General features: G+C 40.7%; 1 protein-coding gene across 3 annotated transcripts in view; it reads left to right on the top strand.

The window, feature by feature from the left end:
* The window catches only part of card14 (caspase recruitment domain family, member 14), an 86280-nt gene that overhangs the window by 21210 nt on the left and 37280 nt on the right, over positions 1-27790 (top strand). For 2 of the 3 annotated variants that reach the window (XM_068004103.1, XM_068004101.1), the window contains exons 2-5: positions 6929-7037; positions 19919-20141; positions 21017-21154; positions 23282-23607. In XM_068004103.1, the coding sequence (XP_067860204.1) occupies positions 19931-20141; positions 21017-21154; positions 23282-23607 (675 nt within the window). In that variant the 5' untranslated portion in view covers positions 6929-7037; positions 19919-19930. The remainder of the gene's footprint in view (positions 1-6928; positions 7038-19918; positions 20142-21016; positions 21155-23281; positions 23608-27790) is intronic. The other variant, XM_068004102.1, reaches the window with a different exon arrangement.

Below are 27790 nucleotides of genomic sequence, written 5' to 3'. Positions count from 1 at the left end.
GAGTGATCAACACTTGGAATAGATTCCCAGACAAAGAAATGGGAAGACTTTAGTGTCATTCTGGATGGATGAACTAAGATGGGCCGAATGACCTTTCCCATCATAATTATCTTGTGTTCTTGTGAATTAAGAAATGAGAAATTATGAAAGTGGGTATTAACAACAAACATTCTCCTAATAAATATTTTATGTGAAAAGAGAATAAAGTTAGATCTCCAGGAATCAAAAGAAATAAGAGAGCCAATTATTATCTGTTAGGAAGCTGTCTTAGAGGCTTTCATATCATTAAATAAATTAAAAGCTTTGATACACTATTACTGACTTGAACAGGATTTAAAATTTGGGAGCTTGGCCTTATGTAAGTGAAGTTTTGCATGAATAATAATTATGTATTAATTATAAAAATCCTTCACGAAGCAGCCACCTTGATTGAAGTAATCTATTATCTTGTCAAGGGAGATGATCTGAAGGTTATTTTAATTTTGAAGCAATGGAACTGTTGAAGCAATCCCGGAAAGCTTTAGTGACTGCAGAAAATAGAGTTGTTCAGTTATATTCAACCCATTAGTGAGTGAATCACCAGTGGATTCACTTTTGACTGCATTTTGCTTCTTTTGTTTGGAGGCAAATAATTCAAACTAATGTACCCCTACACAGTATGCTGTAAGGAGGTAGGGGAGGTATTTTAATGTGGCAGTGAGGTGCCATCTTTAAAGTTAGTGGGGTCTAAATTCAACACCATTGCGCCCGTTTTACGAGCATAAAATGTGAGCAGTAATGACATTTAGCAGTGGGAAGGCCATTGCCCATTTTGCCTGGGCCAGTGTAAAATTCAGCAGGGCCTTTTTGTAGGCAGCCACGGCGGCTGCCTGAATGGAGTGAGTGCAGCCTCTTTTCAATATTGAAATGAGGCTCCTGCACCCATTTCTGAACTCGTTCCCAAAATTGGTAAAAAGTTGTCAGAGCATGAGTTGCCACAAGCTCCGACTACTTTTTCAGGCTCTACAGCGGCCTAACCAGTGGTCCTTAAAGAGGCCACCAGAGGCCGCAGGAGAAGCGTTGCAGGTAAGTTTTGTTTAACTTACCTTACTGTAGAGACTGGAGGGGCAGGCTGCCCGGTTGCTGACTACAGCTCACAGCAATTATGATGATGAGGCCTGTGGACAAATTTAGGTCTTCATGCCTCTCCATCCTGGTGCCCCTTTCCTGCGCACCGCAAGGATCACGCTGGGTTTCGGGCACTAATGAATTTAGGCCCTAATGAGTTTGACACAACAGTCTACTACTCCTCCCCTTCATGATATATCAATGTTGCCCAAGTAATGATTCCAAATTTACGAACATACAAACATATGAAAATGATGGACAGGAAAAGATCCACTGGTCCATCTAGCCTGTCCCATATAATTGAGACGCATCGCGATACAGAAACTCGCTATGCACCTGAAGCATGTGATCTCCTGGGAGAAGCAAAAAAAACTGTTTAAAAACCCAGGCCAATTAGAGAAAAAAGTCTGGAACATTCCTCTCCAACCCCTTCAGGCAATTGAAACCAGTCCAGGAAATCACAGTGACCGGTTTTATATTATAGGATACCTACTTCATGTGCGAGGTGATCTCCACCCCAGACAGAAACAGGTCCAGCTCACCCTTGAAGAAATACAGCGAATCAACGTTCACCGCACGAGCCGGCAACTTGTTCCACAAGTCCACTATTCTCTGTGGGGGAAAGAAGAACCGCCTAACATCCAACCTAGTTCTGCCCTTAAATAACCTGGTCCTCCCTAACCGATCTAGTTGAAATAATTGGTCCACATGAACACAATCTAGTCCCTTCATTATTTTATAAACCTTGATAAAATCACCTGAGCCTGTGCTTCTCTACAGACCCAGCCCTTTGAGCCTATCTGGGTAACCAAGGTGTTTTAGACTGGAAGTTAATCTTGTGGCCCTCCTCTGCACCCTTTAATTTTAATTTACAAATATCTGACTTCTATGGATCAGGAATCGAAGAAATTTTCCAATTTTCTTTCTGATTTCCTTTTACTCTTCCTCTCCTGAAGACACTAACTCATGCAGTGGTATGGATGCCAGCTACCCTCCAACACCTCTCCCAAATCGCCATTTTGTTCATGTGTAATCCTCGATACTGAGGCCTAGGCTTCCCCCCCACCACCCCCACCCCCACACCTCCCCTCCTCCTTGATTAGGGTGCATTTCTGTCAGGACAGGACTTCTGCCCAACCTGGAGATGGCTCGCTGACCCTGGCCATATTTACAGCCCTGGAGTCATTTACATGTGGGAGGCAGGCTCTCCAGCCTCCGCTGGGGAGTCATGCCAATATGGGGGCATAAAGTTGCTGCAGCAAGCTTCAACGGCTTGCAAACAGCTGCATTGCTCCAGACAGCAGAGCAATCATTAACAGAGTTTTTCTCCCAGTCCTATTTTTCATTATGTAAGAATGACTGTACATTAAGAACCCCAATTTAACAAGTTTGAGATCAGGACAAAATCATTTACAGAGTGCAGTCATCTTAAGAAAATCAATTAGTGTTAGCTCAGTCTCCTTTGGGCCAGTTTGTGTCATTTAATTTGACAAAGTAGGAATTCTATTCATTGTAACTGAAAGAAATATCAAAGATAATTACTTTCCTAGTTACTTCCACAGCACATGAAGGTCTTGCCTGTTTTCTTTTATGCGCTTGTCAGCTATAAAACAAGAGGCATAGAAACTACAGCATAGGATGAGGCCATTTGGCATATCACATCTGTACCAGTGCTACATTTTAACTGGAGCTCTATACTCTACTAGAGTTTCTCTGCTCTTTCCCCATATCCATAGAAAAAAGAACATAATGCTTTAATGTTTTAAGATTCATGCATTTTGACGGGCAAAAATAAGCAGCAGGGAATTTGTTACGTGAATAAAGTTGGGTTTAGTGATAACTTTAACATAATGTAAAAAATATAGAAAACTGCATTGACTATTCTTCAAGAGGTGGTGATTTAAATTATTGCAATTTAAGATCAGATTTCTCCAGAGTCATGTCTTTCTTCTTGATAACAGAACAGTAAACTTCCCTGGGAATCTCCTACAAATATTGGCACACTCCCAGGGACCCCATGTCTGAAAGACAGTGCCAGCTACCCAAAGGAAACCAATGTTATTCCAGAAAATGTTTTTTATTTGTATCATTTGGCTCAAATATGGGTCATTAATGGACTTTGAGCAATAGAAATAAGGTGCCAGTAAGTAAACAAATACAGGAAAATATTGCCTCAGAAAACGGATGGCCTTGCAGACACCCTGGAATCCCTTGGCAAGCCTCTTGGGGCCCACAGATCTCAATTTGGGAACCTTTGCTGTAGAAGAACAAGATCTAACTCCAATAAACAGACATGAAATTGTAGACTTATAAAATTGAGCTGTTTCTGCGGACAGCAAATCATACTTGTTTTACTGTCATTAACAGTAGTTCGCATGTAAATCCAAGCCTTCAAAATCTCCAAACAATAGTGAAAAAAAAAATCTTTTGGCTGTTTGTTACTTTAATTATTAACTTGTTTTTTTTCCGCCATTTCCAACATCGTGTCAGTACTTTGGCGTTGCTTACAGTTCAACAATGAGATTGAGACTTTAATGACCTACAATTAGGAGAAAAAGGTTGCTAAAACTGGCATAAGGACATTACTTAATTTACTGTGAATATTTTTTTTAAATTAAAACTCCAACTCTTCTTTCTTCTGACACTGGTATCTTGTGCATTCTCCCCGCCCCCCACCAACTTCATCCCACCATTGATGTGCTCTAGACGTCCCATGCTAAAAACCTTAAAACCTATCTCTTTGACCAAGTTTTTGGTCTTCCCTCCTAATATCTCTTTCTTTGCCGCGCCATCCATTTTTGTGTGATTACGTCTCTGTGAAGTGCCTTGGAATGTTTTTCTATGTTAAAGGTGCCATATAAATGCAAGTTATTGTTGTTATTTCCGAGGTCAAATAGCCTACTCGTATGAAAGTGATGCCCATTGTAAGTAAAATAATAGAAAGTTGCTGGTGCCCATGGATTGTATCCCAGCATGAGTCATCACTTCCGGGATAGGAAAGGGCAGATTTAAGGCACCAAATCTCATGAGACTCAAAAGTTGCAAGGTTTCAGGAAATTCCATCAGTTACAAGTTAGTGAAAATCAGTTAAAAACTGATCAGGAATGATTTAAAAAATCATGGGGAAAAAATCCCCTGGGGCTTCTCCTGATCTCCTGCCCCATTTATTTGGGGTTTCTGTCGATCTTCCAGAAAAGTTATGGTGGGAGAGCAGGAGATCCCCAAAGGAAATTCTATCTCCTGGTATTTAACGGGGTGAAGATTAATAGAATTAAAAATGTGGATACTTATAGATACTGCATTTTGGATACTGATGGAATTAGATTACATTTCAGTGGCAAGAAAAAATAATTTTATAAATGTACATATTTCAAGCAGAACAAGACAAATCATTGTGAATTTCTTTTCATTTAAACAGGCACTAATTCACCCATTTACCCCGCAGCTCTGGATTAAAAGGTGAATAAAAGCTCAGCTTAGGCATTCTTGAGCATGGTCTGGCCCACGATACAATTACAGGAGCTGTACTGAAATGCAATCTATAGACTGACAGCACTGTGTGGGTGCTGCAGTCTCTCAGCAGGGTTTACAGCCGGCTTTGAATTCTGGCATTATCCTGCATGATTAGGTTTGGTAAGGAGGATTATTATTTAGAAGGTAAAAATCAGATGTATTTTTGTGTATCTATACGAGAAATTCTTAAACGGTTTGAATTAAGACAGATACGAAAATACTCGGGTTTTGAAAAGGTTTTAAAAATGAAATGAATTGTTTTGGTTGCACAGTCAGTGTTTTCTTTCCTCAGCGATTTGTGACAGATGAATGTGGTGTGTAGGGCTTTGGTTTCTGGTGTTAAAGTAATTTGTGCATGATCTTGTTTTATTTCCGTACAATTTAAAAAAAAAAGATATCTCTATAAAAATTAAGTATGTATGAGGCTCCCTACATGTGTGGTAGGTGCTCTGTACATGTGTACCTCCGTGTGGTAGAATCAATGTGTGAGCATGTGTGCATGTACCTGTGTGAGAGTCTGGTAAAAATCATGCGTATGAATGTATAATACATATACATATAATACAGTGTCATCTTGTTTCAAACTCTAGTGGCAATGTGAAATTGATTGATACACACTGTATGCATAAATGATTGAAATACTTGACTGAAGGGAGGTACAAGAGTGTTGCGGTTTTCAGAATTGAATGTTACTATTCTGCTCCTGCGATATTATTTTCCACAATGATAAAAATTATAAGAGAAGTCAGTGCTCACTGCATGATAACAATTATAAATCATAGATTCAGTTCTCTCAGCCGATAACACCACCACTCACTGGTCGGTACATCAGTAACTAAAGTGCATAAATTTAATATCATCATCAAGAAGAATGAAGGGAGAGGTTAGCAGAATTTTTTTAATGCCGACTGTTAGGATATGGAATGCCCTCCCCGACCAGTGGGGGAAGCAGAATCCACATTAACTTTTAAAAGGGAAATGGATAAATATTTGAAAATGAAAAATTTAACGGAAATGGGGAAAAGGTTGGGGAATAGGTCTGTGGATAGCTCTTTTCAGAGACCAGCATGAAATGCCGCATGGCCCCCTTCTGTGCTGATCAAAATTTTACAATTTTAACCTCCCCGCACCTGAGGAGGGGTTAAAATATCGGCAGTTCACTCACCTTCACGCTCCCTTCCCACGCCATTTTAACAGACGTGTTTTGGGCAGCTGTCAGGCCCTTGCGCCAGGCCTCACTGAAATGCAGAAATTGAGGTCTGATGATTTCATTCAGGCCCTGCTGCCATTTTAGGTCATTGTCAGCGGGGTTGGTGCCTGGTGCTGGTATCACCAAGGAAACTCAGTGCTAAGGAGCAGCAGGCCCAGAAGAGGGCTGAGAAAGTCAGTTTTTTTTTCAGGTGAGTCGGGAGGAGCTCCTCCGGGCCCCAGAAGGAAAATTTGGGCCACTCTTACCCTGGGTTGCCCTCCCCCTCCTCCCCCACCACAATCGCCTCTGTTTCCCCTTCTCCCCCTCCTCAACCACAATCGCCTCTGTTGCCCCTTCTCCCCCTCCCCAACCACAATCGCCTCTGTTGCCCCTTTCCCCCTCCCCCAACCACAATCGCCTCTGCTTCCCCTTCTCCCCCTCCTCAACCACAATCGCCTCTGCTTCCCCTTCTCCCCCTCCTCCAACCACAATCGCCTCTGTTGCCCCTTTCCCCCTCCCTCAACCACAATCGCCTCTGTTGCCCCTTTCCCCCTCCCTCAACCACAATCGCCTCTGTTGCCCCTTTCCCCCTCCCTCAACCACAATCGCCTCTGTTGCCCCTTCCCCTTCCCTCAACCACAATCCCTCTGTTTCCCTTTCTCCCTCCCCCAACCACAATCCCTCTGTTTTCCCTGAGCCTGATACTTCTCCTGCCGGCCCTATTCTTGTCCCTTACCCCCAGTTAAAATCGGGACTTATTATTCTAGCTGCAAAATGTCTGCTTCATTCTCATCTGCTTAATGAACTATTTAATGGTTTAATTGAGAAAGCAATTGCAGGACTGTGACCACACTAATATTCCACCATTTATAATATTCAATTTCTTAATCTTGATATTTTACAGTTTTTCTAGGACATTAAAACAAAAATTAAATTTCCCACTGCATTCAATAGGAATTAATTACATGCTTTGAAAAGCAAAGGGAAAAAAGTTGAGTATTTCCAAAGTCTCTTTGTGGTGTAGGCTCTTGAAGAGTTAATCTAAAGCAGGTGTCTTATTTTCTTTTATTTCCTGAAGGCATTTACTTCCTTGTTTTCTTCTTCTCTCTGGCTCTACAGCTCTGTTCTGCGTTCTGTGCCTCTTGCCTCAGCAAAGTAGGAGGAAACGTTTGTCCTGCAATAGAGCACCTTACCAGGAATATTAAAACAGTGTGGAGATCTTTTTACCGTAAGTGAAATGCTTTGTGCGATACATTAGCAAGTTAAGTAAGTAGTCAGTGGTTCTACAAAACATGATGGTTTTATAAAGCAGTTTGCTATTCTTGGTTTGAGTGACACTCACAGTCAGTACCAGACACTACAGTACTGTATTTGATGCTCATCTATTTACCACTAAGCACCTATGTTTGCAATCAACGCCTACTCCTGCCAAAAAAAATGTTTTAAAATAAGAGACAATGTTACTCCATTGAGCTATTTAATGGTTAAAATGGTAAACAATATTGGTGTACCGATATACTGTGCCGCGAGTGGCAGAATGCTGGTTTACACCTGTGATTCATCACATGGCGATATCCTAACCACAGCTGGGTCATTGGGGTTTGGTGCAGAATGGAAGTTTCCCACTTCCTAAAGGAAGAATAACGGGAATGTTCCTTGCCCCAGGTGAATCCTGTGTACACTGGTGGTTATGGAGAGATATTGACAGGATGCTAAGGAGATGGTCACTTACTCACTCTCTCAACTGAGGAATTACGGATGGTACCGGGAAACGGTTAAAACCTGGTTTAGATAGTTGCAATATTTAGAAAATGAAGTTCAGAATGGAGATTTTATATGTCAATCAGACAAAATATATGCAATATTATTGTACTGAAGTTGTTGTGAGTTGATACAGTTGAATGAAACGAAACATAAGTTGAACCCAATCACATCAGTTTGTGATAAGAACCCTGATAACCATTCCAATGTGCTAATACTGTATTTATTCACCTTAGGTACACAGATATCTGACAGATAACACATTATACACTGAGATTTGCTTTGATTTGTTATTCTATTGCTAAATTGCACTTTGTTTTTGTTGTGCATATATACCCTTTACTGCTCAAGATAACACATTGATGTCCACTGATAACAAAGTATTCCTAGGGCTGGGGCAAGGTAGGCCAGATACAATGCAATATTCCCCATATATTGGGGACATTATACTACTCAACGCCTACAGAGTGGTTTCTGTTTACCATGGCCTGTGTCCTTGTAGCCTGCAAGACTGCAGGATTGATTACATTGGGATTTTGCAGAGCACTGTTACACAATTTTTAATATAATGATCACCTTTGGCTTAATAAAATAAGAATCACAGTAAACAGAACTGCGTACAGTGCCATTGATAAATGATGAATGATTATCTGAGGTTGAAAGAGAAACAACAAAACAAATCAACCTTATGAAATAACTCAAAAGTTGGCCAGTGCAGTCGGAGTAAGTTGATGAGATTGATCAGTCTGCTGCTGCCCTCTTACTCTCACAGGAGACAATGACTGACCCAGGATACATTATATTGCAATATTGCAGACCCCACAAGTTCCATTTTGAAAATCTGAGAAGGAAGAACTAAATTTATTTAGTAGGGCTTTAAAAGTATTGAATTTATTATATAACAATCAGTTCATATCTACAGTGATACCTGCTTGCTTTGCCATCATTCTGTATACAACTGCCTTCAAATAAGTCACTTTTACCCTGAGCACGATGCCTGGTTATCCTACCATCAGCTGTACTGACAAATTTAAATGACACAACCTTTAAAACTCCAACATAATTGCAAACCCAGATTTTCATGGGTTTTGCAAGCTGCCGTCAGATTGGTCACCTCCTCTACCAGCACACAGATGTATGGAACTGGTTCCGTACTGATACGGGAATTAAAATATTGGACATCATATATTATTTAACTATTGTTGAGGAATTCACCCAAAGAATCATTTTAACAAAGAGAAGTTAAGAAGTTGCTTAATTCAAATTATCTGATGAGTCAATTTTTGTAAACACCAAGTTCCCACTTTGCTATGTTATTTACGTTGCTTACTTCAAATTATTGGATAATTCAAAATTTTTGGACAAAATGTGGCTTCAAATTAACAGGAGTAGATTGTCTGGTCCAGAACTGATTCTTTCCGTTATATGTACTAAATAAATGTTGCAAAAATCATTATCCTATGAATAAAGACCCTAGGCTTCAAAATAACCTTTATCTGGTATATATTTGTATCTACAATACAGAGTATAAACCATTACCAGACATCTGAGACAAGAACTGTAAAATGTTGATGGCTCCATAGCCAATAACTTATACAGTGTGTACCAAAGGCCAGTGTCATTAATGAATATTAAACAAACTAACATAGATACTAATGAAAAAGCAGCTAGCGCTGGCAGCTGTTTCTATTTGCTAGTTGCGGCATTGCTTTGATTGGAAGAGTTTTGGAGAGCTACCTACTGAGATGATTTGTAGCTCCTGAGGCAGCCAAAGCACCCCGGACCTGAGCCCGTTACTTCTACCTCCCTTTTCCTTTCTCTTCTCTTTACCTCTCTCAGGCCCTTCTCTCCTGTCTCCTCTCCTTCCTGTTACCCTGGCATGCCTCCTTTCATTCCCCCCCTCTCAGGTACTTTGTGCACCCCCTCCCCCCATCAACTCCCTAGCTCAACCCTTCACTATTCCTCGACCTTCCTGTTCTCCTGCTGCCGTCCAAGACTTGACTCCCTCGGGTATACCCATCGCTTCCCTCTGTGCCTCTCTCGGAATTCTCTGAAGGGCCCATTGAGTCATTCGTTGTGCCTCCTTACAAGCAGCGATCCCAGTTATCCCATCCAGCTTTCTCGCCGACTTTCCCACCCAGCACACCCACTTGGGGCTCGGAGATTATCCTTTCCATCCTGCTCACCTCTCCCACTGCTGACCCCGTGGACTCTTCCAGCGGATCAATAATCAACGCCATTCTGCGCATCTCCCTCCAGAACGTCTGTTCCCTTGCAAACAAGGCCCTTGCCTACCTGTGTGGCTATACCTTCCACCACCTGCCCTGCCCAAACCACTGCGGTAGCGGTGTGACCCTTGTCACCAAATCTCATTGTTGCCCTACTCCTCTGGCACCTTCTTCTCCTTTTGAGCGCCTCGTCTTGCTCCACTCCTCTCGCTTCTCCTTTAAAATCCTCATTCTCTACCGTCCGCCCAAGCCCCACCCTGAGTTTCTCACTGAGATATCCTCACTCTTTTCCATCCTCAGCTTCTGCACTGAGCAACTTCTCGTCCTCGGTGATTTCCACCACCATCTTAAAACCTTCTTTTCTCTGAGTTCACTATCCTCCTGTCCTCCCTTAACCTCTCCCTCCATATAAAGTCTCTTCTGCCAAAGCTGCTCACTACTCCAGGATTACCCTGGAATGTAAAGACAACACCTGGCTTCTTTTCTCCACTACCAAATGTCTCTTTAAATCCCTCTCCCCTGCTCCCTCCACCCTCACCTCCAAAATGAAGAACGAGGAGCTCGTGGACTTCTTTGTCATTAAAATTAACACCATCCATTCAGCTGCCTCTGCCACGTCCTTCCCTTGCTCTACTCCAAATTGGGACTGCTGTCAGCAGAAGCACTGTAAAGTAAGGGAAATATTACATTCTCCTTTTCACATTGGCACGGGAGTCTATCATGCCTGCTTGCACCACTTTGCTAGCTGTGACAGCTCTACCTAATCCCAGTTCTCTAATATGCTAATTTCCCAAGTCAGCATCTGTCTCCGTTTTAGACATTTCAATTGATTTTACATCTATGGGCTTCTGGGACAGTGTGTTCCACATTTTCACAACTTTTCATATGAAAATTTTTTTCCTGGATTTGCTTTTAACTGGCAAATTCTTCTACTGGAATCTCTGTACTAGAGAATCCTCAGAATCCAGGATTCCCGTTTACCCTGTCAATTCCCTTCATTATTTTAAACACCTCAATGAGATCACGTCTTAACCTGTACATCATGCGAATTGAATTACTACCCATTCCCCACTACATCATTGGCGGCCCAGCTTTTCAGCCACTACACCGCAGCTCAGTTATTTCATAAACCACTTTGTCCTGTTCCACAAATATATCCCATGTTTATTCAGTCGCTCACCATAGCTCAGTTCCTTCATCCCAGGTATCATCCTGGTGAATTGTCATCAAATTTTCTTCAAGTCCAATATATCCTTCCTAAGGTCTGGCACCAAAAAATGAAAATATTTAAAAGGCAGTCTGACAAGCACTGTGTATAATTGCAGTAGCACTTTTATATTTTATATATGTTATGATGCAGCCCAGTATTCCATTAGCCTTTTTGATAATTTTTTGCGCCTACAAACCAGCTTTTAATGACTTGTGTATCTGGACCCATAAATCATTTCAATAAAACCCTCCCCTCATAAGAACATAAGAAATAGGAGTAGGAGTAGGCCAATCGGCCCTTCGAGCCTGCTCCGCCATTCAATAAGATCATGGCTGATCTGATCCTAACCTCAAATCTAAATTCATGTCCAATTTCCTGCCCGCTCCCCGTAACCCCTAATTCCCTTTACTTCTAGGAAACTGTCTATTTCTGTTTTAAATTTATTTAATGATGTAGCTTCCACAGCTTCCTGGGGCAGCAAATTCCACAGACCTACTACCCTCTGAGTGAAGAAGTTTCTCCTCATCTCAGTTTTGAAAGAGCAGCCCCTTAGTCTAAGATTATGCCCCCGAGTTCTAGTTTCACCCATCCTTGGGAACATCCTTACCGCATCCACCCGATCAAGCCCCTTCACAATCTTATATGTTTCAATAAGATCGCCTCTCATTCTTCTGAACTCCAATGAGTAGAGTCCCAATCTACTCAACCACTCCTCATACGTCCGCCCCCTCATCCCCGGGATTAACCGAGTGAACCTTCTTTGTACTGCCTCGAGAGCAAGTATGTCTTTTCTTAAGTATGGACACCAAAACTGTATGCAGTATTCCAGGTGCGGTCTCAAACAATACCTTATATAACTGCAGCAATACCTCCCTGTTTTTATATTCTATCCCCCTAGCAATAAAAGCCAAAATTCCGTTGGCCTTCTTGATCACCTGCTGCACCTGCAGTACTTTCCAGTTTCTCGCCATTAAGATAATAACTTGCTCTCTGATTTTTCCTGCCAAAGTGCATAACCTCACATTTTCCAATATTGTATTGCATCTGCCAAATCTCCGCCCACTCACCCAGCCTGTCTATATCCCCTTGTAGGTTTTTTATGTCCTCCTCACTCTCTACTTTCCCTCCCATCTTTGTATCATCTGCAAACTTTGATATGTTACACTCGGTCCCCTCCTCCAAATCGTTAATATAGATTGTAAAGAGTTGGGGACCCAGCACCGGCCCCTGCGGAACACCACTGGCTACTGGTTGCCAGTCCGAGAATGAACCATTTATCCCAACTCTCTGCTTCCTGTTAGATAACCAATCCTCCACCCATGCCAGAATATTACCCCCAATCCAGTGATTCTTTATCTTGAGCAATAATCTTTTATGTGGCACCTTGTCGAATGCCTTCTGGAAGTCTAAATACACTACGTCCACTGGTTCCCCTTTATCCACCCTGTACGTTATGTCCTCAAAGAACTCAAGCAAATTTGTCAGACATGACTTCCCCTTCGTAAAGCCATGCTGACTTTGTCCAATTAAATTATGTTTATCCAAATGTTCCGCTACTGTCTCCTTAATAATAGACTCCAAAATTTTACCCACCACAGATGTTAGGCTAACTGGTCTATAATTTCCAGCCTTCTGCCTACTACCCTTTTTAAATAAGGGTGTTACATTAGCAGTTTTCCAATCTGCCGGGACCTTTGCCGAGTCCAGAGAATTTTGGAAAATTATTACCAAAGTATCCACAATCCCTACTGCCACTTCCCTCAAGACCCTAGGATGTAAGCCATCAGGTCCAGTGGATTTATCCGCCTTGAGTCCCATTAATTTACTGAGTACCAATTCCTTAGTGATTTTAATCGTATTAAGCTCCTCCCTCCCCTAGAGCCCCCTGTTTGTCCAGTGTTGGGATATTCTTAGTGTCCTCTACCGTAGAGACTGAAACAAAATATTTGTTCAGCATTTTTGCCATCTCCATGTTTCCCACCATTAATTTCCCGGTCTCATCCTCTAAGGGACCTACGCTTGCCACCCTTTTTCTTTTTATATAACTATAGAAACTCTTGCTATCTGTTTTTATATTTTTTGCTAATTTATTTTCATAATCTATCTTCCCTTTCTTAATCAATCCTTTCGTTACTTTTTGCTGTCTTTTGAAGGCTTCCCAATCTTCTATCCTCCCACTAAGTTTGGCTACCTTATATGTCCTTGTTTTTAGTCGGATACTATCCTTAATTTCTTTACTTAGCCACGGATGGCTGTCATTTCTTTTACACCCTTTTTTCCTCAGTGGAATATAAATTTTTTGAAAGTTGTACAATAACTCCTTAAATGAACACCACTGCTCATGTACCGTCTTACCCTTTAATCTATTTTCCCAGTCCACTTTAATCAATTCCGCTCTCATACCATCATAGTCTCCTTTATTCAAGCTCAGTACGCTTGTTTGAGAACCAACCTTCTCACCCTCTAATTGGATATGGAATGTAACCATGTTATAGTCACTCATTCCAAGGGGATCCTTAACTAGGACATTATTAATTAATCCTGGCTCATTACACAGTACCAGGTCCAAGGTTGCTTGCCCCCTTGTAGGATCAGTTACATACTGCTCAAGAAATCCATCCCTAATATACTCAATAAACTCTTCCTCAAGGCTGCCCAATTTGATTTGTCCAGTCAATATGATAGTTAAAATCCCCCATAATTATAGCTGTTCCCTTATTACATGCCCCGACTATTTCCTGATTAATACTTCTTCCAGCAGAGTTGCAACTATTAGGAGGCCTATATACTAGGCCCACTAATGTATTTTTCCCCTTATTATTCCTTATCTCTACCCAACCTGTTTCATTATCCTGATCCTTTGTCCCAATATCATTTCTCTGTATTACAGTGATTCCTTCCTTTATTAACATAGCCACTCCACCTCCCCTTCCTTCCTGCCTGTCCTTCCTGATTGTTAAATACCCTGGCATATTTAATTCCCAGTCGTTGTCACCCTGCAGCCATGTTTCTGTAATGGCCACAAGATCATACCCATACGTAGTTATTTGTGCCGTTAACTCATCCATTTTGTTATGAATGCTACGTGCATTCAGATAAAGAACCTTCAAATATGTTTTGTGACACTTAGTTCCTGCTTTTTCCTTTTTTAACACTTTACCTTTTACTCCATACCTTCTGTCCCTTCCTGACACGCTTTCCTCTGTCTCCCTGCTCAGGTTCCCAACCCCCTGCCATAGCTTTGATGCTGGATTAATCGCCTTACGCCTTCTAGTTTTTATTTTATCTGTCGTGCCTAAAGTACACTTTCTTTCCGCTGCTCTACGCTTTTCCCTTTCATTTGTTCTTGAACAACTGTTTGTACTATTTGTATTGTAGATTTCCCCTGGGTCTTCCCCTCTCTTGCTGCTCTCAACTTTACTCCCTTCTGACTCCCCGCTCAGGTTCCCTCCTTCCTTTGTGCTTCCTATTTTGATTATACACCCATCTGCCGTTCTTATGACCAAAGTGTACGACCTCACTTTTTATTATATTAACCTGCACTGGCCAACATTCCACCAACTGCCTTAATCTGTCTATTTCCTTTTTTAATTTTTTGCTCTGTTCACAATTTGTTTTACTTCCTAGTTTAGTTTCATTTCTCCTATATTCACAAGGCATTTATAAATAGAGCACAAGCAGAAAATGGTGGAAACACTCTGCAATGTAGACAGCATCTGTGGAGAGAACACCAAGTTAATGTTTCAGGCGTTGACCTTCTGTCAGACGCTTCTCTCCACAGATGCTGACAGACCTGTTGAGTGTTTCTAAGATTTTCTGTTTTTGTTTCAGATTTCCAGCATCTGTAGCATTTTGCTTTTTAATTTATATCACTAATTTTTAATTTATATAAAGAGTGAGCAGCTGAGGCCTGAGCACCAATACTTGGGGGAACACCACTTACCACTGCCCACCAATCCAAGCATGCCCCTTTCATCCCAAGTCTGTACCTCCTATTTCCTAACCAGTTTGCTATCCATGCCATGAGGTTGCCTCCAATTCTACAGGCCTCAATTTTAGCTTGCAGTTTCTTGTGTGGAACCTTATCAAGTGCTGTCTGAAAAACCATGTATGTGACATCCATTGATCCTCCTCTATCACCATTTCGATGACTTTGACAAAGTAGTTTATGAGAATTCTTTGATTTCATCTAAGTCTCCAGCCAAGGGAGTAACCAAGTGCTCCTAGACTTCTCCCAATGCCTCTGTAAATTCAGCTGTAAAACAAACTTGAAAGCAACCCAAGGTAACTCCTTGGGCTCCCCCACCATTAACTCATTAACTCACATCCTATCACTCTGTGGCACACCACATTAGAATTCCAGTGCACTTTGCCGTCACAACATTTAATGGTTTTCGATCCATGCTCTCGCTATGGGAGTAATTCTTCGATCTGACGCACCCATTAGGGAGCAACTCTCACTGTGAGCACCTTTCAGGAAATTGCAGGTGTGTAATCTATGTTTTTTCCATCCATAATGGATGCAAAATCATTGGTTTCACATCTGCGATTTCCTGTGATGCTTACCCTGAAAGCAATATTCCTTGCTGGAATGCCAGATCAGTAAGAAACAGTCCTGTAATCCCCAATGCAGGCCCTCTACCCCATTTATATTGCGTAGGTTCCACAGCACCAGAGCAACAATAAACAACTGTGCACATGCAAACTTCCAACCCTAGATTGCTCTTAAAGAGGCACTGTCAGTGAAAAAAGTGTTTGAGAAATGTTACTTTCTTGTATATGAGGTTAAGGGGCATAGAGAGAAAAGTCAAAGAAATCAGTCTTCATTTCACCAGACATGGATGTCAGAATTACGCATTTCAACACAATTTGTGGCACTGCTTTGCATATATGCAATCTAAGATAAGTTTGTCATTTTTTTTTCAAGACAGTAAATAGTCCTGATAAATGTGCAAAAGTTTCTAGTGATTCAGTTATGCACGTAATAGAAGTGCAGAGTACACTCATCCTATACCATCACCTTCTGCTCAGATCACGTACTTGACTCCTGATGTGAAATAATAATGCCCTGATGCTCATCCAAACCAGTGACTAATCAGAAACTGCAGAAACATGGTAATCAGAATGAGCATAGAATTAGTCAGAAATTCCCACAATGAAATCTTTATCTGTTCATCAGACGTACTGACAGCCTTTTGTATTATCATACATATATATGTACGTACAAACATATAATTAAGTTGATGTCCCATGGCATTGTCACGATGAGTTGGCGGTTTTATAATAATGGAGTGTTATACCACATAGTATTACCAGGAAAACTGATTTATCAGCAGTGGGGATGGTTTTGGCATCCAGCAGCACTGAAATGAAACCTGGGGTTTGACATAGGGTCTCTGGATTGTAACTGTACTTTGAAGGGGTCTAGGAACACTGCAGAGAGAGGCTCTCAGGGCATTTTGCGTAGACCCTAGAATCTGGAGTTACTGGGACAGGGGCCAGGCTCAGTTGTTTGCGTAAATTCTATGTACTTATTCATTGGCAGTTTTCTGACTGATTTCCTTGCTTTTGACCCGTAATGGTCCCTGCCTCTTCATTTCTGATTTACTGCTTTGGCTCAAAGTTAAAATCAGCAAAGTATTATAGTGAAAGATGAAAGAGAGAATGGGATTTGGCAAGATTCCCTAGGGATTCCTGTGTACAAGATAAACTCCCATTTATTGTGACCCAATGTTTGCAGTCTCTGAGGAGATTGTGCATCCAGTTCAGCAGCTCATCAGATATACCACAAAAGGCCAGGTCCGTAAAGGAACCGCCTGTTGGGCCACCACCAATAAAGTAAGTTTTTAAAATATACTTACCTGAATGTGGCACTCCTGCTCCTCCCCACCCCACATTTAAAGAACACTAGTTCTGCTGGATACCGATCGGCGTCACTCTTCCCCAATTGCCGCCACTCCTCCCTGATCGCTACCTTCCCACCCGATTACCCCCCTTCCTCACTTACCTGGGAGCCGCTGCGACACCAGCCGCTGCCTGATCTTTGATTGTACTTTGTCGGTGAGCTGCCCGCAGATCTCCGCAGCTCACCAGCTCAATGGAAATGTGACACGAGGCCCAATATTGGGGTGCCGCAGGCCTCACCATTCAGGTGCAAGGATCGATCCCTCCGCCCGCCCCCCAGCACACCCAAAGGTGGCTGCGCCCGAATTTCTAGGCCAGACTTTTGGGAGAGGATGAAATTTTCAAGTAAAAACTTTAACAAAAGCATTAAAAAACACAAAAGACAATGGATCAATATAATCATGTCATTGGGAAATATGTAATTTTTGAATTTTTTTGTTTTGTTTAAATCCTTATTTTAGATATTAGAAATTTCAGCTACTGAGAAAAAATTGCAGCTTATAAAAAGTTCAGAAAGCATTTTGAGAAATTTGTGAGAACCCAATGGCCAAATTACACAATCTCAGTACAATATACAATATAACTACATAATATACAATATAACTATAAAATATAAACTATATATAACTATAAAATTGCAGCTATTGTGTGTCACACGGTGTGACACCTTTTTAATACTGAAGATACCTATCACAGCGCTACCAATAGTTATACTGTTGGACAGAGTATTAATCAAGAAATAAGAGGAGCTTGTAACCAAGGTAATGCAATATCATGGGGGACTTTAATCCTCATATACACTGGGCAAATCAAGTTGGCAAAAGTAGTTTGGAGGACGAGTTCATGGAATGCATTCGAGACAGTTTCCTAGAACAATACTTTGTAAGACCAACCGGGGAACAGGCTATTTTATATCTTGTCATGTGTAATGACACAGGGTTAATTAGTAATCTCATCGTATTGGATCCTCTGGGGAAGAATGATCATGATATAATAGAATTTCACATTGAGTTTGAGAGTGACGTACTTAAGTCCAAAACTAGAGTCTTAAACTAAAACAGAGCCAATTACATAGGTTTGAGGGGAGAGTTGGTTAAGGTAGATTGGGAAATTAGATTAAAAGATATGACAGTTGATAAGCAATGGCAAACACTTAAAGAAATATTTCATAATTCTCAATGAATATACATTCCATTGAAAAATAAAAACTCCATGAGAAAAGTGATCCATCCGTGGCTAACTAAAGAAGTTAAGAATAGTATTAGATTAAAAGAAGAGGCTTATAATGTTGCCAAGAAAAGTAGTAAGCCTGAGAATTGGGAGAGTTTTAGAAACCAGCAAAGGATAACCAAAAAATTGATAAGGAAGAAGAAAATCAAATATACTTACAAGTAAACGAGCAAGAAATATAAAAACAGATTGTAAGAGCTTCTACAAGTATGTAAAAAGGAAGAGAGTAGAGAAAGTAAATTTGGGTCCCTTAGAGGCTGAGACTGGAGAAATTATAATAGGGAATGAGGAAATGGCAGAGATGTTAAACAAATATTTTGTATCTGTCTTCACAGTGGAAGACACAAAAAAATACCAGAAATAGTGGGGAACCAAGGGTCTAATGAGAGTGAGGAACTTGAAGTAATTAATATTAATAAAGAAAAAGTACTGGAGAAATTAATGGGACTAAAAGCCGACAAATCCCCTGGACCTGATGACCTACATCCTAGGGTTCCAAAAAAGGTGGCTGCAGAGATAGTGGATGCATTGGTGGTGATCTTCCAAAATTCCCTAGATTCTAGAATGATCCCAGTGGATTGGAAGGTAGCAAATGTAACCCTGCTATTCAAGAAAGGAAGGAGAGAGAAAACAGAGAACTACAGGCCAGTTAACCTACCATCAGTCGTCGGGAAAATGCTGGAATCCATTACTAAGGATGTGGTAACAGGGTACTTAGAAAATCATAATATGATTAGGCAGAGTCAACATGGCTTTATGAAAGGGAAATCATGTTTGACAAACTTATTAGAGTTTTTTGAGGATGTAACTAGCAGGGTGGATAAAGGGGAACCAGTGGATGTAGTATATTTGGATTTTCAAAAGGCATTCGATAAGGTGCCACACAAAAAGTTGTTGCAAAAGGTAAGGGCTCATGGGGTTGGAAGTAATATATTAGCATGGATAGAGGATTGGTTAATGGATAGAAAACAGAGAGTAGGAATGAACGGGTCACTTTCAGGTCGGCAGGCTGTTAATAGTGGGGTGCCCCAAGGATCAGTGCTGGGGCCTCACCTATTTACAATCTATATTAATTAAGTCTTGCTGCAAATTGTACAGGGCTTTGGTGAGACCACACCTGGAGTGCTGTGTACAGTTTGGCTCTCCTTACCTAAGGAAGGATATACTTGCCTTAGAGGCGGTGCAATGATTCCTGGGATGAGAGGATTTTCCTAATGAAGAGAGATTGAGTAGAATGGGCCTATACTCTCTGGAACTTAGAAGAAAGAGAGGTTATCTCATTGAAACATATAAGATTCTGAGAGGGCTTGATAGGGAAGGTGCTGAGAGGCAGTTTCCCCTGGCTGGAGAGTCTAGAACTACGGGGTGTAGTCTCAGGATAAGGGGCTGGCCATTTAGGACCAAGATGAGGAGAAATTTCTTCACTCAAAGGGTTGGAATTCTCTACCCCAAAAGGCTGTGGATGCTCAGTCGTTTAGTATATTCAAGGCTGAGATCGATAGATTTTTGGACTCTAAGGGGATCAAGGGATATGGGGATCAGGCAGGAAAGTGGAGTTGAGGTCGAAGATCAGCCATGATCTTATTGCATGGTGGAGCAGTCTCGTGGGGCCGTATGGCCTACTCCTGCTCCTATTTCTTAAGTTCTTATGTTATTATAATGAATTTTCACTGAAACTTGTGCTTCACATACCAAATTTAATATATAATTGATGTATATGTGTTTTTACATTTATAGTTATGTAATAGAAATCTTTAATTATTCCTTCTTTTCTAGCCGTGATCCATCATGGATGCAGTTGCCTCAAGTGACAAGGAATTAAAGGATCTGGATGAAGAATCAATGTGGGACCTGATTGAAAGCCAGCGCCACATAATCACCAGCAAGGTTCGGCCCTGCCACATCACACCCTTTCTGCGTCAGTGCCATGTTATTGGGGAGACAGATGAGGAAGAAATTCTTTTTGCCCCTCACCTTAAACACCGGTGTATGAGAACTGGTAAGTCTGCTTTCTTGAACTGTATGCTGTTTTTTTTAATAAATTTTATTTGTGTTTGCTTGGAAGTGGAACACTTTCCGTTTCATCAAGCACTTCTAGGTCAGATGTAGCATAGTTAGATACTTTAGTGAGATACTTTTCCATGTCAGCCGTCTTTCAGCTTCTCTGAGTGAAACTGGCAACTTTGTGCCAAATTACAGCCAGTTATGTGCTGCTTTGAGACTGCTGAAAACTCATTCCACATAGGAGTCATGCTGCTAATACACAGTCTAGACTGGATTTGAACATAGGTTCCAGAGGTGAAAGGCCAATGTCTAACCCATTGACCATCTGGTCCCCTTGTTGCTAGGTTGTGGGAAAAAATCTTGTTTTGCAACATTCTACTGTTCCAGCAGAGCATTCTGGTTCTGATGAGATCACCAAGGCCTGCTTGCACTCTGTGACGTTGCTACATGGTCTGCAGAATTTTGGTTGTCAATCCCAAATTTCACAGGCTAATATGATAGGAAGGCTGAATTTTCTCATTCCAGGTTTTATGTTCTAAATTCACACAATGCCCCAGTAAAGAATGGAACACCAATTTCCCCCCCCCCCCTAAATCTGGAACGTTGAGACTAATTACAGTGCCCGTGCGATGGCCTGTGTGAGATCAGCTAACTCAGCTGCATGACTTAGCTAACTGACTGGGTAAAAACTCATTGGTCCGTAGAGGGGAGCAACCAAACCATTTGAAATGATATTATGCAAGCAATTTGATTTTTAGGTTTATTATTTTTATTATTATTGAATACTGGTCCTTAAAATAGTCACTAGTTAGACAAGTAATTAATTGGCACAGACAGTCAAGATCATTAGTACGTTATTTTTATCTCCAGGGTATATGCTCGATCTCCTAAGAACTCGTGGAAAGAAGGGAGGTGTTGCCTTTCTGGAGTCTTTAGGGTTCTATAATCCTGAAATTTATACATTAATAACCGGGAAGGAGCCTACCAGGGATTGTAGCAGCATACTTGGTAAGACTTAATTTTGTAAGCAAATTCTTCTTTTCCAAGTTATTTATTCCCATTGCCTCCCCACTACCCACCTCCCCCCCCCCCACCACCCAGCAGGCCATGTGAGAGGGAGTGACGACCTTCTCTCAGATTTCCACTGACACTTCTTTGAACCAACTTCTATGTGGTACGTAAGAATGGCTCTGTGGCATGAGTCTGTCTCTGTTTCTCTCTCTGTCTCTCTTTCTCTTATCTAATTTGTGGAAGCACCATGCTTCTGTATGGCACTTCCGCACAGTGACTTGGCTGAGAACGGGAACTCTGCTGTCTACATGTGAACCCGGTTACCATCATCTGGTGCTCCAACATCCTGCACTCAGTATAGTCACAAATGTTCTAGATTACTGTTAGTTTTAACTCCAAAAGCCTAATTATTTGCTTTATTTATAAAATGCAAACGCATTATCACACAATGTAATGAAAAAACCAAATATTTTAATAACGTTGATGAAATAGGCCTGAGTTGAGTATTATTTTGTGTTGTCGTATGCAGATATGGCATTACTAAATTCTATTCAAGTAAACAAGTGATTTGGGTGGAAAGTTCTAACATTCAGTGTAGGTGGATACAATCCATCACGTTATCACCTTATCCATTTTTAATGAAAAACTTTCAAAACATGCTTCAGCTGGGAAAGTTTGGGTGCAGTGTCAGGTTTTACCTTCCAACAATTGAGCTGAACTCCTTTTGATAAACAACTGGTTATGTTCTGTACTATAGGTAATGCCATTGCAATACCAGCTCTGGTGCTACTGACAGGGCTTCTTACACAAGCTCATACTGCCACCTGCAGAAGTTTTTTGTTACTCCAGCGTTTTAGAAAACATGCCTGCTCATGAGAATCTTTCACTAGATTTGAATCTTTTCTCACAAAAAATGTCGGTCCATTATGCACTATATACAAATGCCTTCCATGCTGGTTGGCAAAACTCCTGCAGCCTGAAGATGAGGGTGCATTACTGACAGGCCAGCTTAGTAAGCTGTTTAGAAAACAATCTCTCTGAAGCCTCAGTTTAGAACATGTAATGGTCACATTAGCTTTGACAATTTTCTCCCCTTTCCCCATTTTCCTCTCCTGGAGGCATTAACTTTTTTGCTGAGGTATGGTTCCAAGTGGCCATTCTTCATGTGTCAGCCTAGACGGTGAGATTATTTAACTGTGCGAGGCATTATTGCTGAGCCAGATCCTGCTCTCGCTCAGCATACTCACACATCCACAGTTTAGTAGGAGCCACTGAATAGCAATCAGGAGTGGGAACTCCCAGCAGATTTTCCCTCCCTAACCCAGAGGCAATGAGACCAATTATAGCGTTCTTACTGCTGCCTCAGCTAAGATCAGCTAACTCAGCAAACTGGAACTCATACATAAACTAGGGGGAGAAAGATAATCTCAGTTTCCTCATCATAATTGCTCGGGGAAGGAAGAAAATTACCAGGAAAAAGGAGGGAAAGAATCTTAATCTTAATTTTAGTGCGCATCGAATCTTTAAGCAACTGTTATAAAGACCATATTTTCATAAGAATAATTCTAATCCCAGGTTAGTAATCTCTTTCACTTGTATTTGCAAGTTTAAAAAAAACCCACCAGTATATCCTTCCTCTCCTTTCTCCACACCGCATGAATATACTCCCCTTCATCACTGCTGGTTCCTTGGAATTAATTGTTCTGTCACAAAAGCTAAGGTCTGCAAAGATCTCACTTCTTTGTCTTCAGTAGAACCTGGGAACCACTTCTTTGAGCCCACCCATATAGACTATTGGTCATATAGATATACTAGTCATAGAGCTGCCATTAGTTTTACAAATGTAAGGAACCTTACAACACCAGGTTATAGTCCAACTGTTTTATAAAACAGTTGGACTATAATCCTATAACCTGGTGTTGTAAGATTCCTTACATTTGTCAACCCCAGTCCATCACCGGCATCTCCACATCATTAGTTTTACAGTATATGGGTGAGAGTAGTACACAGCACAGTCATACGCTAGTGCAAGGGATTCTGACAGGAAGCAATGAGGAGAAAAGATAAGTAAGTGTTAAAGAAAGAACAATCAAAAATGACTCCGTTTACTTTCTTTTGTTGTAGATGAGAAAGGAAATCTGGGTTTGATTCAGTTTCTAATGAATGAAGTGGTGAAGGCTCAGAAATTGTTGGGAGAAGAGAAATGTCACAAACATCGGCTGCATGAGAAAGTTCGAAGCTTGGAAGAGCAAAACCAACAATTCAAGACTGAGCTCAAGAATTTGAAGGCAGCTGAGGTTAACTTAAGCAGGATGAAGGTAGACTGGAACCGTCACCATGATGAAATGATTCGTCTGAAGGAGGAAAACTATCAGATATTAATGCGGTATACAAACACTCTGCAGGAGAAAGAAATGTCTGTGACACGGAGCAGAGAGTTACAACAACAGGTATTGCTTTATTGTTCAATCATTCATTTCGATGACATATAGAATCATAGAATCTTAAAGCACAGAAGGAGGCCACTTGGCCTATCGTGCCTGTGCTGGCTCTTTGAAAGAACTGTCCAATTTAGTCCCACACCCCAGCTTTTTCTCCACAAACCTAAAAATAAGTCCTCGTCAAGTACATTTCCAATTGCCTTTTGAAAGTTCCTACGGAATCTGCTTCCACCACCCTTCAGATAGTGCGTTCCAGATCTTAACAACCCTCTGTATGAAACAATTTCTCCTCATTTCCCTTCCAGTTCTTACGCCAGTTATTTTAAATCTATGATCTCTGGTTACCGACCCACTGCCAGAGGAAACAGTTTCTCCCTACTTGCTCTATCAAAACCCCTCATAATTTTGAATACCTCTATTAGGACTCCCCTTAACCTTCTCTGCTCTAATGAGAACAATCCCAGCTTCTCCAATCTCTCCACATAATTGAAGTCCCTCATCCCTGGTATCATCCTGGTAAACCTCCTCTGTATCCTCTCCAAGGCCTTGACATACTTCCTAAAGTGTGGTGTCCAGAATTGCACACACAACTCCAGCTGAGGCCTAACCAGTGATTTGTAAAGGTTAAGCATGACTTCTTTGTTTTTGTAGTCAATGCTTCTGTTTACAAAGCCAAGTATCCCATACGCTTTCTTAACCACCTTATCGACTTGCCCTGCCACCTTCAAAGATTTGTGGATCTGCACTGCCAGATCCCTCTGCTCTTGCATCCCTATCAAAAATAGTACCATTTAGATTAGACAGACTCTCCAAGTTGTTCCTACACACTTATCCACATTAAATTACATCTGCCATGTGTCTGCCCATTTCACCAGTCTGTCTATGTCCTCGCCAATGCTGCTGTCCTCCTCACTATTTACTAAGTTGCCATGTTTTGTATCATTCCCAAACTTCAAAATTGTGCTCTCTATACCTAATTCCAGGTCATTTATTTATATATATATATAAATAACAAGAAAAGCAACGGTCCTAATACCAGCCCCTGGGGGACCCCACTGCATACTTCTCTCCGGTCAGAAAAACATCCATTCACCACTATCCCTTAGCCAATAACGTATCCAAGTTACCACTGTCCCTTTCATCCCATGTGCCTCTATTTTCCGAATAAGTATGTTATGTGGTACTTTATTGAATGCCTTTTGAAAGTCCACATATACAACATTTATTGCACTACCTTCATCAACCCTCTATTGCTTCATCACTGTGATTCCAGCCCTCGGCCTCTGAGAGTGGGGGGAAATAGTTGCCAGTTTGTTTTCTTGATACAGTTGGCCAGAGATCAAATCTAGCCTGCCAAACATTCTGAAACACGAAGCTGACCTGGTTTGTTTCAGTAATGAACCACATTGCTGAAACAGTTTCAGTAACACACTAGTGCAATAGATGTTGTATATATGGACTTTCAAAAGGCATTTGATAAAGTACCACGTAACATACCATTGGCTAGAACTTCCATTTTAAGGAGATGATTTCAGGAATAGTCGCAAGTCAGCATGTGAATGCAGAAAAATAAAGAGAAAGGAGAGGAAGATAGTCAAGGCAAGAGAAATAATTTAAATACATGAAGAAAAGAGTTGCAGTTTGTTGGTATTCTACTAGGATAGGATTCTATCCTCATGATGGAAGAATTCAGTATTAGCTGTGCTGCTTTTCTGCAGGGAAAATCAATCTCAAGCACTTTGCTCTTTTCATTTTTTAGAAATGGTGTGATGGTGCTTTCTTATATCACAGGATCAGGGCACTACCAGTTTACACATTATACAACAGGAAGGCTCAGTGATGTAGGAATCTTTTTTTTTATTCGTTCATGGGATGTGGGCGTCACTGGCAAGGCCGGCATTTATTGCCCATCCCTAATTGACCTTGAGAAGGTGGTGGTGAGCCGCCTTCTTGAACCGCTGCAGTCCGTGTGGTGACAGTTCTCCCACAACTAGGCCATTTCAGCGGGCAATTAAGAATCAACCACATTGCTGTGGGTCTGGAGTCACATATAGGCCAGACCGGGTAAGGACGGCAGGTTTCCTTCCCTGAAGGACATTAGTGAACCAGATGGGTTTTTACAACAATCCGGTAGTTTCATGGCCACCATTACTGATACTAGTATTTTAATTCCAGATTTTTATTTAATTAATTGAATTTAATTAATTGAATTTAAATTCACTAGCTGCCGTGGCGGGATTTGAACTCATGACTCTGGATTTTTAGTCCAGGCCTCTGGATTACTAGTCCAGTAACATAACCACTATGCTACTGTACCCTGAGTTTTGCCAACATACAACTGGAAGATGATATAACCTCTGTTTATTATATCTTACTTGATAGCATTAAACATCATTTAGAGTATGTGTGTGCCATCTGTCGTGCTTATAATTATAGGCCAGTAAAATAAATAGACTTAACAAGGTACAAAACTGGGCAGTAAAATTCACTGCAAGCAACTATAGCAGACACAGCACTGAACTAAAATTCAGTAGGAGCTTGGTTCGATCCTGATCCACTGCAGAAAATAATTTAAATAAGAAGTGTTGTTTGGTCTGTTTATAATTCATATCAGAAATAAATTTCTCTAATATTTAAAATGAGTAACCAGAGTCAATCAAGAGCATTGACATAGAGGATTGAAGTCTATATTAGAATAGATGTGCTTCAGCAAAGCAATTTTTCTCCCTAATCTCTAGGTGGAATATATTGTTATAGGATGTTGTTGAAGCAATTGCATTTGAAGAAATTTCATTTCACTGGAAAGATTGTACAGCTGTCATTAAACTGCATAAAACTGCTATCTGTCTGGATCATGAGTGTAATGCTGAAAGGCTTTGTGCAATTATGTAATTGTAGAAATAATGAGATATGAACAAGGAGATATGCAGCATAAAAGCCATGTAGACATATTGCACTCTCCTCCCCCCGGATTCATAAACTTTACTAAAGTTAACCTCATCCCTCAATGTCACATTCTGTCATCATATAATATGGGCTGATGACACTAAAATCAATTGATTCAAATAAAGTGAAAGATTGCAATTGTGGACAAAAATGGGCAGTAAAAACTCCTTAATTTATGCTTACATATTTCTCAATAACACAGCTGTAAGGCCAGATATTACATTTTTTTAGCTTCTGTCACCATTCTTGATCATTTGTAATATTGATATTTTGCTGCATGCAGTTTAGAAACTAGTAGCATTTGTCTACATTCTGCCATTTCAAATGGTCAATGCTTTGCCCTTGTTGTCTACCCCTACTGTCATTTTCTAATATTTAATTGAGAAATGTTAAGGTTTAATTTTAACAATTAAATTTGGCAACTGTTCTCTGCAATCTATGTAAAAGTGATTTTAATAAATGTACACAGTCAGGGCCAGGTTGGCTGCAACTATAACCACTGAATTATTGGACTGTGGGCCTTAAGTCCTGCCTGCAGTAACCTGGACCCAAAGCAGTTCCCACATTCGTAGTACAGAGCCGATCTGTTATGTAGCAACAGCAAATAGACTAAGGGTCAGCATTGAACAAGAGTCTAAATGTAAACTGAAGAGAATATCTACTAATCACCATCTAGTGGTTAATTAAAAGTGCAGCTTCTCAAATAATAAACAAAATGCTACAATTATTACCAACTGTATCACTAAGACAGGCCTTTCACCTTATTCTTATTTTCAGGATTTAATCACAAACTTCACCTGCATTTGACGACAATTCACTCTTATTGGCAAATGATACAGAAAGTTAATTTGATGGTAGACGTACAATTTGGAAATTGCTGATTTATCACTCCTCTTTCTTGCATTTCAAAAGAAATTGCAGATTGAATCACAATTCCAGATATGAAAATCGCCTTTTTATTTACGCTACAATCTCACAACAATAAGTTCTTATTTAGAATTTGTTGTAAAGTTCTTGATAATCCAAGATTAAATGATAAAGAATAACTTTATTCAGGTTTTTAAATTATATACTGAAACATTTTGGCAGATCAGCCTCTACTAACAGAACTCTATCTTCAGTGCTTTGCTGGAACAGTCTGCCTCAAACCATTGCCTAATTGATATATTGCCAGATACTCATTATTAATGGAGTGTGTCTAAATGACATACTCAACCTGATACAAAAGGCTGAGACTTACTGAATT

The sequence above is a fragment of the Heptranchias perlo genome, chromosome 23 (genome assembly GCF_035084215.1).
Source record: "Heptranchias perlo isolate sHepPer1 chromosome 23, sHepPer1.hap1, whole genome shotgun sequence".
In the NCBI taxonomy this organism is placed as follows: domain Eukaryota; kingdom Metazoa; phylum Chordata; class Chondrichthyes; order Hexanchiformes; family Hexanchidae; genus Heptranchias; species Heptranchias perlo.
The sequence above is the reverse complement of the archived record's forward strand: the minus strand, read 5'-3'. Positions and strand labels throughout refer to the sequence as shown.